General features: G+C 38.9%; 1 protein-coding gene across 1 annotated transcript in view; it reads left to right on the top strand.

The window, feature by feature from the left end:
• The window catches only part of camkmt (calmodulin-lysine N-methyltransferase), a 108,552-nt gene extending 91,292 nt beyond the window's left edge, over window positions 1-17,260 (top strand). The window contains exons 10-12 of the mRNA XM_084947625.1: window positions 1,909-1,972; window positions 4,031-4,162; window positions 14,467-17,260. Of these exons, the coding sequence (XP_084803751.1) occupies window positions 1,909-1,972; window positions 4,031-4,162; window positions 14,467-14,565 (295 nt within the window). The 3' untranslated portion in view covers window positions 14,566-17,260. The remainder of the gene's footprint in view (window positions 1-1,908; window positions 1,973-4,030; window positions 4,163-14,466) is intronic.
• Window positions 17,261-17,503: the final 243 nt, after the last annotated feature.

The raw sequence follows: 17,503 nt of genomic DNA on the forward strand, positions 1-17,503 counted from the left end.
GTCATGTACCACATTTTGTTTTGAGGGGGAAAAAATAGAGAACAGCTGTCACAGCGAGTGGAATGAGCCGTGTGGAGAAAAATAAAGGAGGATCCAATTGCAGGCACTCGTGGAGGTGCGAAGGAGGTTTATTGTAAGACAAAACACAAGTTGAAAACGGCAAACAGAACTAAAGATAACCTGAACTGGGAAAACTAAACTACTAAACACGAACATGAAGGAGGGTGAGCAGAGGCATATGACGGTAGACAGCAGGGAGAACACATGGATGAAACGCGGTAGATTCCCAGACGGACTAGCGACTACAACATAAGAAGACACGACTTAAATACACACAGAAGAACACGGGGAGATTACACACAGGTGGGGAACACAGCTGGAAGTAATTGACGAGACGAGACAAGGGAGGCAAAACTGAATACACTCACATGAGACACGGACTTTCACAATAAAACAGGAAAGAAGAAACCATTTCACGAAGACACAGACAGAACTGAACCTACACTAAACATGAGACACAACCAAAGAACTAATCCCTAAACAAAAATAAACAGAAACATAGAATTCTAATAATAATCAACAAAGCACAAGAGTATCAGAAAACAATCCATTATGCAAAAATAAACCACAACCTAAGAAACTCAAAATGCTGGGTCAAAATGGCCCAGAACTGTGACAACAGCAGGGAAATAAAAAAAATCCCACCTCTTTCTAGTTTCTTTTTATCTCCCTTTTTTGAGGTTGAAGGCTTGGGGCTATTAAAAAAAACAAATAAATCCCCAACATTAATAATAAAATAATATTTTATATTATGAAAAAAGGAGTGTGGAGCCTTAATTTTTACTATAAAACAAAACCAAATACATAAATGGTAAAACTAAGAGTTGAGACGCAATTTAATAGTGAAATATATTTTTTTCAATGTTTTTATAAAAAAAAAATATATATATGTTTTTTTTTGGTGTATTTGTTTCCAAAAAAATCAATAATAATTATAATATGCTGGATTTGATGATTTATTAAGTTTTTTTTTTTAAATGTGATATTCTGCATTTAACAGAAAACATTCTCATCTGTCTTGCTTCTTTTCTTTTTCTGCTTCACACAAATGTCCTCTTTCTAAAGACAAGTGTAGTTTTGTGACTCCAATAGAGGCCTGTTGTTTACCAGTCATGTTATCAGCTACTTATATTTAGATCACATTTTTTCGTGTGATGACAGAAAAACTTACACTAAAGTGAGTAAAACAAGCCCTACGTGTTGGACAAGCACAAATATAAACACGTACTTATAGCTTAAGTGCATTAGCACTGTAAGTGAGCTTCACGGTTCTTTAATTATTTAAAACAGGTGTAAAATATAGTGCGCGTAAAGTTGTACACATGGAGCACGAATACTCTAATTCACCTATACGCACAAAAATGTACACACTGTTTCTTACATGCACACGTGCGAGTTACTGTATGTGAGTGCTCACAGAGGCCAGTTAATTTGGATTTGTGAACATGATTTGTTTTAATTTTTTCTCTCGTGTGTTGTTTATGTTGTTAAATCTTCATATTAACTTCAGAGAGCACACTCTGGGTATTAATTCCACCAATCCAAAGTGCTTTACCGCCGCTTTTTAGCATCTCAGTAAAAGTGTGCATGTCTGCTCATACACTTGCGTATGTTTACTATAGGAGATAGAATCTGTGCACATTGGATTTTCTGATGTTCTGCATTCCTCTCAGTGCTGAGCAGAATGCTCTCCGAAACTGGAAGAGCATCTTACTCATGCAAATTGTTTTTCTCCTCTTCCTCTTGGTGGATTTATTTGTAAACAAAAGCAAATAAATAGTCTGCTGCTTTATCTAGAACCGCTATCGTATGAATGCATTCTAACCCCACTCTCCCTCTCCCTCCTAGTTTGTTTCTGGACCAGTACAGAGCCAGCCTGGTTGATGCTATAAGGAGATTACTGCAACCCAGCGTAAGTGTGCGTGTGCATGTGTTTGCGTTTGCCTTTGTGTGTCTACTGTATATATCTCTGCTTATCCCCTTTCTCTAAATCACCTCCCACTCTTCTCAGTCATAATTAGGCTTTGCCCGAAACCCTATAGACATTAACAGTCTGACAGGATTAATATCATGTAATGCTTTAATGCTTATTATAAGCAACTTGAATGGATCGCTCTGATCTCCGTCTCTCTCTTCCCTTCCCTTCCCTTAATCATAAATCCGAGGCAACTTTTCCCTTTTGGCCTCGCGATAAGACCCCACGCTGTGACAGCCAAAGCAAATGGGGGGAAAAAAGCAAAAGGCTGGAAGAGATAGGGTTGAGATTTCTATTCATCTGAGGGAAGAGGGGTGCGTTTTAAGTACAGAGGCCAGACTGTTATGAGAAATATCTGTTTATGAAAAAGAGGTGAAAATGGCACCAAAGGGAAGGAGATGGGGAGGAGAGGAAGCAGGTGAGGACACAGAAAGGGAAGAATGAGGAGGGAGAGAGAGGGATGAGGATGATGAGGATATGGCGGAGATGGACTCCAAGAACAGATGGAGACTAAAGGGAGGAAAAAGTGCAGTGGGGAAAAAGTCCCATCTTGAATAATTTATAACTGGCCATCCACATACTCATTGTTAAAAATAATGACTAAATTTAAACACAACTATATTAAATTATCATGAGCTGACTGCTTTTTGCACAAGAAATCGACTTGACTGATTTATGGCTAATCTCAGTGTCTTGAATAAGATTAGAATCACTCCCATTTTACCAGACTGGTGCTGAAATCTTCATAGCAAATACCTCAAAAAGCATCTTCATTGCTGTGACCAGGGGTAAATACTAACCTGTGTCTTTTGCAGTTCTTGGTTAGTCAACCTTCAAAATTAAGATTTTTTAGTACTTCTTTTGCAAGCAGCTGAGGTCCTCAGAAAGAGTGAGAGATTATAATGTCAGCATTATATTCAACTGGTTTCCAGCAATGACACGTGTTTCTTCAGCTGACATTTTTAGACGGTGGCATAAGCAATTACACTTGCAGCCTGAAGTTGCTGTGGTCAAAAGCCGAATGCTGTCAAATGAGAGACGTGACATCTGGCCATTGTTGTACATCTGTGTGTTAAGTCTCTCTTCATGTGTCTCTCTCTTTAATCCAATGGAGATAATTCGGGGGCTAATATGATTTGAGTGTCGGCCATCAGACTGATGCTGCCACAACAAGCTTTGCCAAATATTTAATAATTTGCTAAGCTGATTAAACAATTAACAAAGCAATTAATTCTCCCATCTAATGGCACTAATTTGTTGTTTCTGACAAAGGTGGTCCATCCGGTGGGCTGGATCCTCTTAATCAGCTGATTAGTGTTGGGAGGAATTTTGTCTGTTTGTTTGCGTTTGCTCTGTTTTTTTTGTGAGACAGGAGAAATGCTACTGGATATAAAGATGAAAAATCATCTGTCGGACTCACTGATCCTGCTGTTTTTGCTGCCTTTGTGTTCTTTAGCTTGTGTTGTGTCGTTGTACATTGTGCATTAGGTGTATTTGCTGTATGTGTGTGATTGTGTGAGCATCCCTCTTTGCGCTGTTTAATTAAAACAATAATAACATGATCAACATGAAATAAAACTGAAAGCTGAAGGATTTCAAAGAAACTTTGAACCTGTTGGTAATCCTCTTAGTATATGCAGGATGTCTGTTGTGCATGCGCACGCACAGACACACACACACACGCTTTTCCTTCTCTGGCTTTTTCACACATAGACGCACCAACACACAATCACATACTCAAGTAGACAAATTCACACCTTTGCATTTCTGCTCACATTTTCTGGGTTTATTGGATTAGAAGAGCTTTGCCTTTCATTTTTGTTTAGTTTATCATCTAAAATGTACCATGAAAAAGACACACTAGCAATTACCTCTGTTTTCCCTTTGTGAAAGCTAAACAACAAGTAATGGTGTGATAGTATGTGTGAAGTACCCCAGAAATATACTCTTAATTTATTCACTGTCCAACTTTAGAAAAACTTGTTTTCTATTCAGGGCATGGCATTGGTGTTCGCTCCTCAGCGAGGGGAAACTCTAAGACTCTTCTGTCAACTGGCCGAGGAAGCCGGATTTTGCTTTTCTCAACACCAGCAGTATGATGCTCAGGTCTGGGATGTCCACTTGAAGGTAAGAAACATGTCCAAGAAAGGAAAAACAACATTTATTCAACATGAAGTAGAATTAATCACTGTTTTGCTAAAGATAGTGGTCCATACATATGGCAGAAGAACAGTGTGTTTATAAATAGTTTATAAAAATGCATCAAAATGCATTTGAAGATGTAGTATGAGATGCATTTTCAGGCACAGAAGCAGCATTGTCTGCAATAGTGGTATTCATAGCACTATTCTTTTGCACTATAGCTTTTGGCTATTGGTATCTTTTTTGTTTTCCCAAACTAGTCTACTTAACGAACTAGTAGAGAACACAAGAAGACTAATGAAATGGCAATAAAATGGAGACAGTCTGCTATCGCTTCAAAGGAGGTCAAATTGTGATTAGCTGTGACAAATTGGAGAAAATTACAAATCTGTTGCCGTCTACATATCGAAGAAATCACAATAAACTGAAATTCAGAATAACTACTTGTATTCCGTGAAAACAGATATTCAGGTGTTAGCAAACCATCTGTGTTCATCAATTAGACAGCAGTTATTTGCTAACCTTTACCAATCTGTCTGAGGTGACTAGTTGATCACTGCAACAACTGGCAATAAAAATTAAGCTTCACTACAACACTGTCTCCCACACACAATGACCAGGAACTAGAGCAGGGCAATATGACCAAAAATATTTATCACGATATACATTTGAAAAGTTGTGATAATGATATAACTGACGATATAATTGACACTAGACAAAATACTTTACAACTCCACAACTTTATTAGTGCAAAAAAAAAAAAATCCATCGATGTATTTTCATTTAAACAAGCAGCTGTTTTTTATGTGCATTAAAGTTATATAAAAATTTAACAGTGCAAATGCAAATTCCTTGCTGACAGTTTAACCAAAAGGCATTTCCAGTGGAAATTGGCCGACATATCCTCAGCATAACCATGTATAATATCCATAAAACTTAAAAAAGAGGTTATACACACACAATACGGTAATATTATGTTGAAGCACAGTACGTATCACTCAGCGAGGCTCCTGCCTACGATAGCCGTAATGCTCCGACAATCCATCAAGCGGTGTGGGTTCGTAGCTTAGCAAAGTCGTACTAAAACATTTGACAGATTTTCGAGCGCCGTGTACCACATGAAATCGTTTCGAGGTCAGTAAACACAACCAGAATTCATACATAAGGCACACGGGATTATAAGGGGCACTGTCGAGTTTCAGAAAAATCAAAGGATTGATTTTAAGTGTGCCGCATTTTCCAAACAACGCGGTAATAACGACGGCCCGCTAGCATGCTCTACTAAAAATAGTGCTTTGTTGTGTATCTGACGGATGAAAGTTAAACCAGTTCCACACCACTGAAGTTGCAACATTTTTACAAACCAATTCTGGTTCATCCGTTTCATTTAACGATCCGCTTTCGCCCTTCTCATTCTTCGTCGCTGCCATGCTTTTTCCGCCATGTGTGTATGAAAACAAAGGCACTGCGCAGGTGCGTTTTACCCATATTCTATCGCGATATTTCATTTTCTTATCGTTGCCCAACATTATACCGGTATTACCGTGAACGGTATGATATGGCCCAGCTCTACCAGGAACCACTGATTTTTCCTAGTCACAATGAGGTTACCGTCCTTTTTTTTCTACTCTGCGGTGACCGAGCTATTAATGAAACCATACTTTACAAAATGAGCATGATGATCAAGACTTGAAAGTGGTGATTGAGACCAAAAAACTAAATGTGCACAGATCTAATAAGTTAGGCTAGAAGTAGGGTCATTTTCTCAGAAATTCATACCTGATCACTGATCATTAGTGGTCATTAGATGGAACAAGGGTTTTACATTGCCTTAGCATTTCAGACCTGAAGGCTGTCTATTTGTTATGTGCAGCCTAACAGGTACAGAATTGCATAAAAGTATAGATTTTATGTAGTTATAGCTTGCATTGAAAGTTGATATTATGTATTTGCGACAACTCAATTGATTAAAATGAAAGCATATCTGGTTGAGAAACAGGTGAGCTGATGCACTGAAATGTTCTCTGTGTAGACACTTGACTACACTATGTTTGATTCAAGAAGAAAATAAAAGTGTTGTTTCAGTTTTTTAAGACTTTGCCTTACTATCATCATTACATCTGTGAAGTTCTCTAAAGAAAATCTGCAGTTCTCATTCTGAGCAAAAATATATTTGGTTAATTCATTGAACTGAAATGAACTTGAAAGAAAACGGAGTTAAACTGTTTCATTTCTCTCTCAAAATTGTGCAGAATCTTTTGCTTGTCGAAAAAGAAAGCAGCACCAATCCGGGTTGTGTAATGTGCTCTCAGCTTTAATAAAGACCAGCAGATTAGCCTGTTGTTTGATGTTTAGAGACACACCAGAGCAAAAACAAGCTGCTTTAACTTGGCACAGTGACAATGAGAAAGGGAAGGAGAGAAAAGGAGAGTGAAAAAGAGAAAAGGGCCGACAGAAAGCACATGAGTAGGCTGTGTTAAAAGAAGTGGTGTCCAGCTGTTAACTCCATTACACACACAGCTACAGAAGAACAGGACAGCGAGGAGTGGGCTAAATTGGTGCGCACACATTCACCTACGCTGGTGGGAGAATTGGACAGACTGGCCATTAAAGTGCCTGTTAAAGTGGCCTGAACCTCAGCAAGGAATATTTCACTCCTTTTCTCTGTCTCGATCTTTGCTGTTGGTCCTTGACTAACTTTAATTTTGATGTCTAAGTGACTCTGGAGCCTTTTAAACCGCATTTAGGATAAGCACTCATTTAGAGAAGGGACTGACTCAACATTTTACAATTACATGGCATAATGTCACAATCCACATCTGAGAAAGAAAAGTTCACCACTGTACCTTTGATCACATCACTCCAGCCAATTAAAATTTTGGTGTCTGTTACCGGCTGGTGGCCTTTAAAACTTGAAACTGTACACAACTAATTAGAACTAGCAAGCATGTTTTTTTTATAGATATTAATGTATAATATGATTTTGTATAGTTCTGGTGGTTCTACTCTCAGGTGGAGTGGGAATAGCTAAAGCTATAAAAAAAATTACCAAACTTATAGTAAAAAAAGTGACGAGTGGGAAAGAAACAAGCAGGGAGAGAGGGATGGATTAAAAGGGATATATAGGAAGAAATGAATAGCTTTGGTGGGATTTCAGTGGGTGTTACACCGAATGCAGAATTTAAAGAGATAAAATTCCTTTTTACTGTATAAAACCTCAACTGGTCAAGAAAATTGCAAAGTGAAAACAGTGGTTGGCGACCAAAATAATTTCAATCAAACTTTAATGCATCATGAAGGCAATTAGTTTGCAATCGAATGGACTCGAGTTGGTAATTACATGCCATCAGTTTGTGATAATATGGTGATTAACTGTAATAAATTGCTTAAAAACTGCAAATATGGGGGAGCACTCATGAGCCATTTATATAGTTGTTGTGTTTTCACGTGGCTCTACTAGCCAGGTATTCAGTTCACTATTTTAAATGGCTCGCTGCATTTTTGACTTGTTCCACTTCTCATAGATTTGAAACTGCCTCTACAAATAGTAATTTAGTTGCTTATTAAAGGTGATTTAACTGCACAATGATGTAGGTGCTCAGCAACCCTACTTTAATATAGAAATATAACCAGCTGAGTCGAGTCCTCTCTTTCAGAGAGATCTTGCAGAAAATTTGTAATCGGTGCAGACTAACTCAGATTGATTACAAGGTGTGTTGACAATCTGTGTGCATTTATAAAGTAGACCGCAATTATTTGCAAACATTAACCAATCTGTCTGTGAGCGATTGCAGTCAGTCTGAGTCGGGCCGCAGTTATTTGAAGACATGTTGCCTCCATTCAGGCAACCTCTGCACACATTGACCCTCTGTGCCACCAGCTGATCGCAGCAACTACTTGCAATTGTGTCCGACAGCAAATAAGAAAACGCAACCACCTTTTCCCCCCTTCTAGTCACAAGGTGGTTGACATCCTGTTTTCGCTCTTGTATGTCTCTGAGACACCAGTGTGTGTGCACACTGTTAATAGTAACATTTTTAAATGTGCTTTTTCCTCTTTTCTTTGGAATCCAAGAGGACTGTCTGAACATTCAGGTCACTCTTGAAATACACACTTATTGCTACGTGATATGCATACATTAGTACACTGTCACACACGCACACAAACACAGCAGGGTCAGGTGCTGTGTTTGGATATCAGGGCAACTTGAAGTGCCCCCCTCACATCTGAAGGTGATTAAGTCTCCCCTGCTTATCTTCTGATGAACACTCAGAACAACCCATGTGTGGATTGACTGACCATTCTAGACACACACACACACACACACACACACACACACACACACACACACACACACACACACACACACACACACACACACACTAAGAAACAAGCTATATCACTATCCCACACAGACCAGACATCACTCAGACAGCACATTGGCTAGACATTACACACAAACACACGCTCCACAAGATGATGGTGATATCACTGCGAAACACAAACTACCTCTACACACACACACACACACACACACACACACACACACACACACACACACACACACACACACACGAATGAACAGCTGCTACTCATTTGCACTACAGATTACTCCTGCTATATTTGTTTTCAGTGATTGGTTTAGAAGAGAAGAAAAATGCTAAATGCATATCACAGCTAACAGTGAACCACACAGTATAGATTTTCTTTCAGTTTCTTTCAAAGACATATCCACCAGAGGGACGTTAAAGGACACTCTTTCACTGCATAGTGTATTGTAAATCTTTTTTTTTTGTCCAGAATAAGCATGTGGCTATACACAGTTGGTGCTGAAGTCTGCTTCATGAAAGTAACATATTACATATAACCTTTTACAAAAGTAATGCATTACATTACTTATTTACTTCCTGTAGAAAGTAATTTGTAGCATTACTCCTTATATTTATTTTTTGGCCAAGAGACATTGTCACATTTTTATCAGTTAGCGATAAAAGCCTGGTGCTACAATACCAGGGTCTCCCCCACCAAGTAATTTGCAGCTCTATTTAACTGTTTTGCAGAAAAATGTAATATGATTATAATATTGAAAAGAATAAAAATGGAACTATAATAAAAAAAGAAAAACAAAACCTTCACTTACTTATTTTGTTCATTTTGAAGTACAAAATGAATGCAATTTTCACCTCGCCATTTCCAACACACAAGCTGGTGCAGTTAGGTCATTTGTTGGACAAGGACACACTTTTTTGCTTCAGTGTGCCACCACAGCTTTTACAAAAAAACCCCCAAAAACTTTCAGCTTTAGTTTCACAGGCTTTACTAGCATTTTTACTAGAGTCTCAAAAGTAATTGGGCAATTGACTGACAGACAGTTGTATGGCCAGGTGAGGCCTATTCACATGAAGCAGACATAATATCTAAGTAAGCATATTGATTGAAAGCATTGACATTTTTAAAATAACTTTCCACTATATTTTAAATATGAGACTGAAGAGATGACAGTGCAAGTGGGAGAGCGCATCATTAAGCTCAAAATAAATAAATAAATAAATGAATAAACATTCATGAAGAAAGAATTATTTGCTTGGTTTATAAAAACAACTTCAAAACATCTAACCAAGATAATAACAGTCTTGAGGACTTAGGAATATATTTATCAGGGTCTGCATTTAAGAGATGCCTTCGCAACGCCTTTACTTGGAGTTTACAGCAAAGTGCAAACTGCTGGTTACACTCAAGAACAAGAAGGTTTAGAATACATTTAACATCCTTCCTTTCTGAAAAGAGTCCTTAAACAGATGAAACCAAGATTAAATTGTACCAGAACCTTTAAAGAGAGCAAAGTATGGAGAAAGAAACAATTCATTATTGAAACCATACAAACATGATCTCTCAACCATGCTGGAGGCAATGTAATGGCATGGGCATGTATGGATGGCAATGGAATCAGATTAGCAGTTTTTAGGGATGATGTGACTGTTGATAGAAGTAGCAGGGTGAATTCGAAAGTATATCAACCCAATAGAGTATGCTCTTCACTGCACTGCTATAGCCCACCTCACTGACGCACTTGACCATTTCTTGCATATCATTCCATTTTGTTCTTTCTTGCTTCATTGGCTTTATAAATCTGATGGGAAAAAATGTGTATTAATATTAGGTATTAGTCGAAATTTGGACAGAGATTTAAGTAAATGACAAGTTGGCAGCACACTAAAGTCAAAGTCCAAACTTACTGAAACCAAACAGTTTTAAGACAGTAACATAATGTAAGTATAATTCCTAATTATATTTCTATCATTTTGGTGCTTTGAGTTGAGTCATAAGCTTCTCCATCTGGCACAGATGCTGTTAAGCGTGTACTCCCAGTAGCTATGAATATTCTGTCCTTCCTCTCTGTGCCAGGTTCGGCACTTGTCAGATTTTGTTTGGAATATACTGCCAGTTGTAATGTTTGCTTTGCATGTGTTTGTGTGAAGAGAAAGAGCAGGGAGGGTTTTTTAGCAATTCTTTACAAACCTTCTCCAGACCCCCAGCTCGCTACTCTGCAGTTTTCCAAACATGCACACACTTTCACCCTCTGACACAAACACACTCAAGGGACTGCTGACAGCAGGCAGGCAAGCAGGCAGGCAGGCCCGTTGTGCATTGGTAGTGTTTCTTAAGATCTGTGTGTGTTTGTGTGCGTGTGTATGTGTTAAAGTGTAAGGCGTGTGCTAGGACAGGCAGACAGGGCTAGCTGCGTTATCCTCTTATCCCCACTGTTGTGGAATAGAGAGGCAAGCAGCTGGAGGGACTGCAAGCAGACTGATAATGCCAGCACTATTTTCTAACCCGCCATCTTAATCTTGTTACTCAAATGGTTGTGAAGAGAGAGTCATGAATTTTAATTTCTCTCGTACACACACACACACATACACACACAGAAAGAGAGAGGGTGTGTGCATATGTGTACATCCCCCGTCTCCCTCACATGCATAAATAGTATCCCCACTGTGTCCGTGGACTTGCACTCTCTTCCCTGCCTCCTTTTTCGGGGCCTCTGTTTTTCTCTTCCTCCTCTCTCCCCCCTCAGCTGCCTGACTTAACCCCCACCCCCCACCCCCATCTCCGACATATCTTCCTTCACCCTTCTCCGGTCTCCCTCCCTCTGTTCCCCTCTATCTTCCCATTTCCTACATCACGACCCACTTCTCTATTTATTCAAGCCTGTCCTTCTATCCCTTCTTCAACTCATCTCTCCATCCACCCAATCCCTCATTCTCTGTTTCCTAATCCTGCTGAGAGAGACCCCAGACATCCGGTTCATCCCAACCTCCCTTGTCTGAGAGCCCCCTCCTTCCTCTTGTTCCACCTTGTTCACTGTTTTTTGGTCTGCACAAGCAGGGCAAGAATAAAGGGGGGAAAAAGAAGAGGGGGAGGCAGAAGCTGGGCCGAAAGTGGCAATAAAATAAATGACTTGCACCTTGGAAAGAAAATAATAAAGAAAAAAAGATTTCAGGGAAGGTGGGGTGGGGGGTCGAGTTGAGAGCCGATTTAGCCAGCCACCCATGAAGCTGATTAGGCGGCCTGCGATCAGGAGGAACAGCTTTGCTTGTTAAACTTTTCACCTCTGCGAGCTCTCAGCCCTCACCGTGTTAAGCCCCCCCCCTCCTTCTTTTCGATCCCTCCATCCTTCCCTCTCTATCCCTCCATCCCGCAATCTATCGCTTCCCTTTTCCTTCTGCCTGGTAGAATTTGAATGTGAATGCTGGTTGTAGTCCCCATAGCAGGCTTAGTAGAGGGGGCAGGCAGCTGCCCATCCACGCCCAACCACCCCCTGGGTCGTCTGCTTTCGGTCTCTCTGCCACCCTCTTTCTCACTGACTCTCTCTCTTCAAGGGTCACAGGTTGAACTACGGGCCGGTGCCTGGAGGGATGGCTACAGGAAGATAACACATATAAGGGGAGGGAGAGAAGGGAGGGACCAAAGGAGAGAGTGGGGGGCAGGCTGGAGCTGATTGTTCATCTTCAACAAAAAGGAAAAAGAAGCATGAGAAGAGATGATGTCGAGTTAGCATTGCATATTTTATAAGTCAAGGTGCGGGAATGACGTGTGATGAGAGAGGTGTGCCAAAGAAGCCATTAAAGTGACACCAACGTCTCCTGCAGGATATATACAAGAGCACCTCTTTGTCAAATTATATTCCTCTGTACAGCTGACATGGACGTCTAACAAAGACCAATGAATCAGCACTAAACACTTTTTCTGTGATGAGATATAAGAGGAAAAAAACAGTTTAAAAAACACTAAGTCAAAAGGGTACAAGGAATGTGTGGTTGCACATATTTTAACCTTAAACATACTGCATTGTTGGTGAGGTTGCAGCATATAGCAGCTGAAAGCTGGTAGGTTATTGTGTCAGTCTAAAATCAGATGACTAAATCAGATGGCGCACTTCTTCAGAGCAGAAGTCCAAAAAATCTCTTTTAGACATTGTTTTTTTTTTAAATATGGATTTACAATTGTGATATGGAGAAAACCACTGCAATGTTGGTTGAATATCGTCCTTGCTATATTGCGTCCTTGCTATATTGCTATATATCGTCCGTCCTTCCTCCTGACTCTTTCTATCACTATCACATAATAAGGCAAAATGTCATGAATAAAACAACCTCATGGCTTTATGACATTGGGTCAAATTAATTATATTTTTTTAGGTTTCAAATGTGATTTTTCAATGTTGGAAAAATTGGATTAACCCCCCCCCCCCCCCCACCACAGGATCATGATTTTCACGAGTGCTGCAAAATAGCTTAATTTGTTGTAAGAACAGCACATAATCAGTATTTGAGTTTGCGATGTAAGTAGGCTTGGGTTACTTTCAGCGCACTTGCTTGCAACTGACGGGAACGAATCTGAGGTCAGTCTCAGTTTTTGCTTGTTATGAAGAGTCCTTTTCACACAGTTCTCGACTATCCTGTTCTCACCCTGTACACACAGACAGGCACACACATAGACAGTCAAACACTCTCACATGAGCAGACCCACTAAACTCACTTTCATAAGCCTCTGATCATTTGGCCAGACACTAAGTGAGCTGATTAGCTGGTGCATGCACAAACTGCCAAGTCTGCTTAAAAGGGCACTGAGTGGGTACCAGGGGGGAACCCCACAAGGCTGTGTGTGTGAGACAGTGTATGTATGTGTAGGGGGTATTCATATTAGAGTAGGAACAGTTTGTCAGTTAATAGATAGATTATCCTTTATGCACAAATGACCAACTCCTGAATATTAGCATCAGATTGAAGAAAACGTGTTATTTCAATTACTTTGAATGTGACATGGTTGTTTTTACCACATGGGCTGGTCTGAGTGTGGGGATTTCCCACACAACAGTCTGTAGGGTTTACAGAGAATCACCCACAAAAGAAAAAAATATCCTGTGGGCTTTTCTCTGAGCGAAAATGTCTTCTTGATGTGAGGTGTCAAAGGAGAAAGGGCAGTCTGCTTCAAGCTTATAGAAAAATAACAGCAACTCAAATAACCACTTTTTACAACCAAGGTATGCAGAAGAGCATCTCTGAACACACAGCTTGAGGCAGATGGGCTACAGCAGCAGAAGACCATACCAGGTGTCCCTCCTGTCAGCTAAGAACAGGAAACCAAGGCTAACATTTACGAATACAGCAAAATTAAAGATTAGAAGTTTGGAAAAACATTGCCTGGTTCGGACGGTAGGACAATTTGGCCTAAATAATGATGAGTGAATGAATGGTTTGTAGAAACAGTTCAGGCTGGTGATTTTGTAATTTTCTTGAGACACCTTGGACCCCAACTGAGCATCATTTAAATGCCACAGACCATGTGTCTTTTTATGACCGCAGTGTGCACATCTTCTGATGGCTGCTTGCACATCACAAAGATCATATCAATTCAAACTGTTTTTTCAATATGTCAATGAGTTCATCTGATCTCAATCTAGTACAGCGCCTTTGTGATGTTGTTATTATTATTATTGTTATTATTATTTGTAGCAAATTATATCTAATAAACTGCCGAATGTAATGCATATAGGTGTTTTTAAGGTGTTTTTATTTCCTGTTAACTTTCCGTGTATGTGTCTCATATAAAATGTTCAGTATTTGAATTTATATATACATTTAATTAATATAGTCAGTCTTTTCTTTTCTTTTCTTTAACACATTGGTGTCAGAAATGAAACAGAATCCTGAATGAATATCTAATAAGAATTTCTGTAAGGTTTTTGGCCTGTTTATTTATTGTTTTCTATGTTTTGTGTTTTTCAGATGCTGAGGGAGGGAAAAGAAGTATACGATGAGAATATCCACTATCCTCACCTAATCACATTGACCAAAGGACCTCAACCTGTCAGCCCCACTCAGTAATACAGAACAAGTGAGCCTTTAACAGTATACAGTTCCTTTGTATTACTTGCTAGATATTTTAATTTAGCATCAAAAAGCTACTGTCCATCTAAAAATAGTCTCTCACCAGCCATCCCTTTAACCAGGTGGCCTGCCATTCTTGTAATTGACCAAACATCTAAGCTCTAGTCAGCCTGTTGCTCATCCCTTTTCTTAATCTTTCATCCAAGAAAGTGGATCACATTGCCAAACTGTCATCTGGCCAACCAGGTAACCTTTGAGTACTGTGTCAGACCTTTAGTGACCTTCACTGCTATTAACCTGTCATCATCATAGCTGTTGAGCCAGTTAGTTGCTTAGTCAGTTAACCAGCTATTCAATCAGTCAGTTGCACTGACATTTTCTCCATCGTTCCTGATACAGGTGGCAGTTGTTCAGTCAGTTGCCCCGATTAAACTTAGTCAGCATTAATCCATGCCACTGTGTTTCTGGCCTCAGCATGGAGGCCTGCTCTACTTCATTAACTGTTACAGGCTGCTCACAGCTTCCTCTCTTTCCTGTTTTAATGTCTTTAAATGCAACTCATTCATCCCAGTCAGAGGTCAATATTAAGAATTTATTTTCTACATTGCATTTGCATATTATGCACATTCAGACTAACGAGCTACAGATTGGATTTGATACAACAAAATTGCATTTTCAAAGCTCTGTTGATGATATAATCTGTGTTTTAACTGTACAACAGACATTTGTTCTGAGTACCTGAACCTTCTGCTTGACTGGTATTTTGTTTTAAAAAAAAAAATCAAAATGCTGTTGATGAAATTATTAATCAGACTTACTTGTCATCCTCAGCTGCATATTTTCAGCTGGCTGCACTCAAAACAGTTACTGACAGTGCAAAGATATGAAACATAACAGCTACTGGTTTGAACCTTCAGGACATGTGTGTGTATCTAAAGAGAGAAGAAATACATACACAAATAATGACATCACCATTTGCATTTATTGACAAGTGACCCTGAAACTGTGGAATCAATAAATTATATTAGTATTTTTTGTGAAGTAGATTTATTAATTATCCCTCAATTTCCACTAAGTAAAGACAATCTGCTGCTATTACTAACTGGCATGTTCACCATGCTCTGTGACTGCAGCACCTTGATCTAAAGTCCTGCCAGCCAGGAGCAGCTTAGATCTCTCAGTGTGACATGGCTGTATGTAAACGCCTATGATTTATTGAGCGCATTGCTTTTATTAAACAGCAGGCCTATTTGTTAATTAAGATTTTCTTGTGTGCAACAAAAATATTTTACCATTTCATGAATCAGAAAAGGGTTTGTTTCTTTTCTTTCCTTCCCTGTGCCACAAATACAGAATACCTAAAAATATCTTTTTTAGTATTCATGTGACTAGAATACGAGAACAGAAACACACAGCTCAGTGATTTTAATGATGATGATGAGGATTTTAAATTAAAAAAAATTTTGTGGAATCATCCCTCAAAATCAATACGATAATAATACGATAATTGCTTTTACTTCTGCTGCTTACTGCATTTTTTCCCAGCTGCTCTACTCAGGTCTTTTCTCATGCATTCACCTCTTTCCTGTTTCTGCTATCGTTACAAAAAAACAGCAAGTGCCAGTGGGTCACTCAAATCTAAAGCTGTACCTAACACTGCGGGGGGGGGGGGGGGTTTCCATAATTCACTGTGATTCATTACCTTATACAGCAGCCAAGAAGCTATGCAGAATCTCCTGGTCGCCAGTGTTTACATTGTTCATATTAAAAAAGAATTTGCTGGTAGAGAATGCCAGTTTATTAGTGGTTTTGGGGGGTTTCAATTATTCAAAACTGTTTCCAGTGCGAAGATTTGAAAGGTTATTTAGTAATGTTATCTTTTTTCTGTAATGCAGTTTACTGTGTATGTCAGATATATGTAGGATAACATAAATGTCCTCACAGCTGATACTGAATATAGTGTTTTCATCACTGTCTAGTGTGACATCACCAGTGCTACCAGTTCGGTATTAGGCATCACTGTTTACTGTGGCCTCTGTGCTACTGTGCTGCTTCTTTCCAAATTATTGCCTGTGTTACTGGCAAAATCTTCTCCTGTGACGCCTTCAAACATGAACACACCGTCAGTTCTGTATTTATGATACTAATGCTTAGACTTACCACTTCTCACTGTGACAACAGACATTCAAGAAACTGCTGACAGGTGGCATTATTCTGATTTTGCTGCCTAATATCAGAAATATGGGGAAATCCTTAAAAAATGTTAATTTGCAGGCCATGTCCACAGTACTTTGTGAGAGCGTAAGGTTGGTTTTTGTTTTTTCCACTGATCTTTTTCTACATGTCTTTTTTCAGCCACCAGAAATAGAAATACAATAAAAAACACAGTTTGAATAAAATTGAGATGTGGTTTGCTGTACAGAGCCTCATGTTAATGGTGTGGAAGAATAGCTGTAAGAGTTTTTATAATTGATTTTTTTGATTGCATAATATTCAGATAAAATGTCAGATATATCAATAAAAATCGAATGACTTTTATGTATGTGGACATGGCCTAATGTAGTGAGTTTCTCCATTCAGTATTTTCCTTCTGCTTCAGTGTAATTTTATGAGTGGGTGTTTTTTTTTCTTTTCTTTTTTTGTGGACAAATAAAGATAAACACATTTGCTTCAAAAATGCTGACTTTCTCTTTAATTTGTCAATTTAAAAAATATGCTGTACCAGTATATCATGTATTAAATGCTTCCAGTGCTGCTTTATCCATATACAAAACAAACTTACTTTTGAAATGTCAATGCAACAAAAACCAAGAAAACAATTACAAAAACACAGTTTATTCTTCTTAGATAGATTTTATTAGATGGGATATATTTGTTATTTTTCCTGAATAAATGGTCACTATAGAAAATTTGTGTCTCACTATTGAAATTTAGA

Source organism: Perissodus microlepis, chromosome 13 (genome assembly GCF_051167445.1).
Source record: "Perissodus microlepis isolate ML-2025 ecotype Zambia chromosome 13, ASM5116744v1, whole genome shotgun sequence".
NCBI classification, from domain to species: domain Eukaryota; kingdom Metazoa; phylum Chordata; class Actinopteri; order Cichliformes; family Cichlidae; genus Perissodus; species Perissodus microlepis.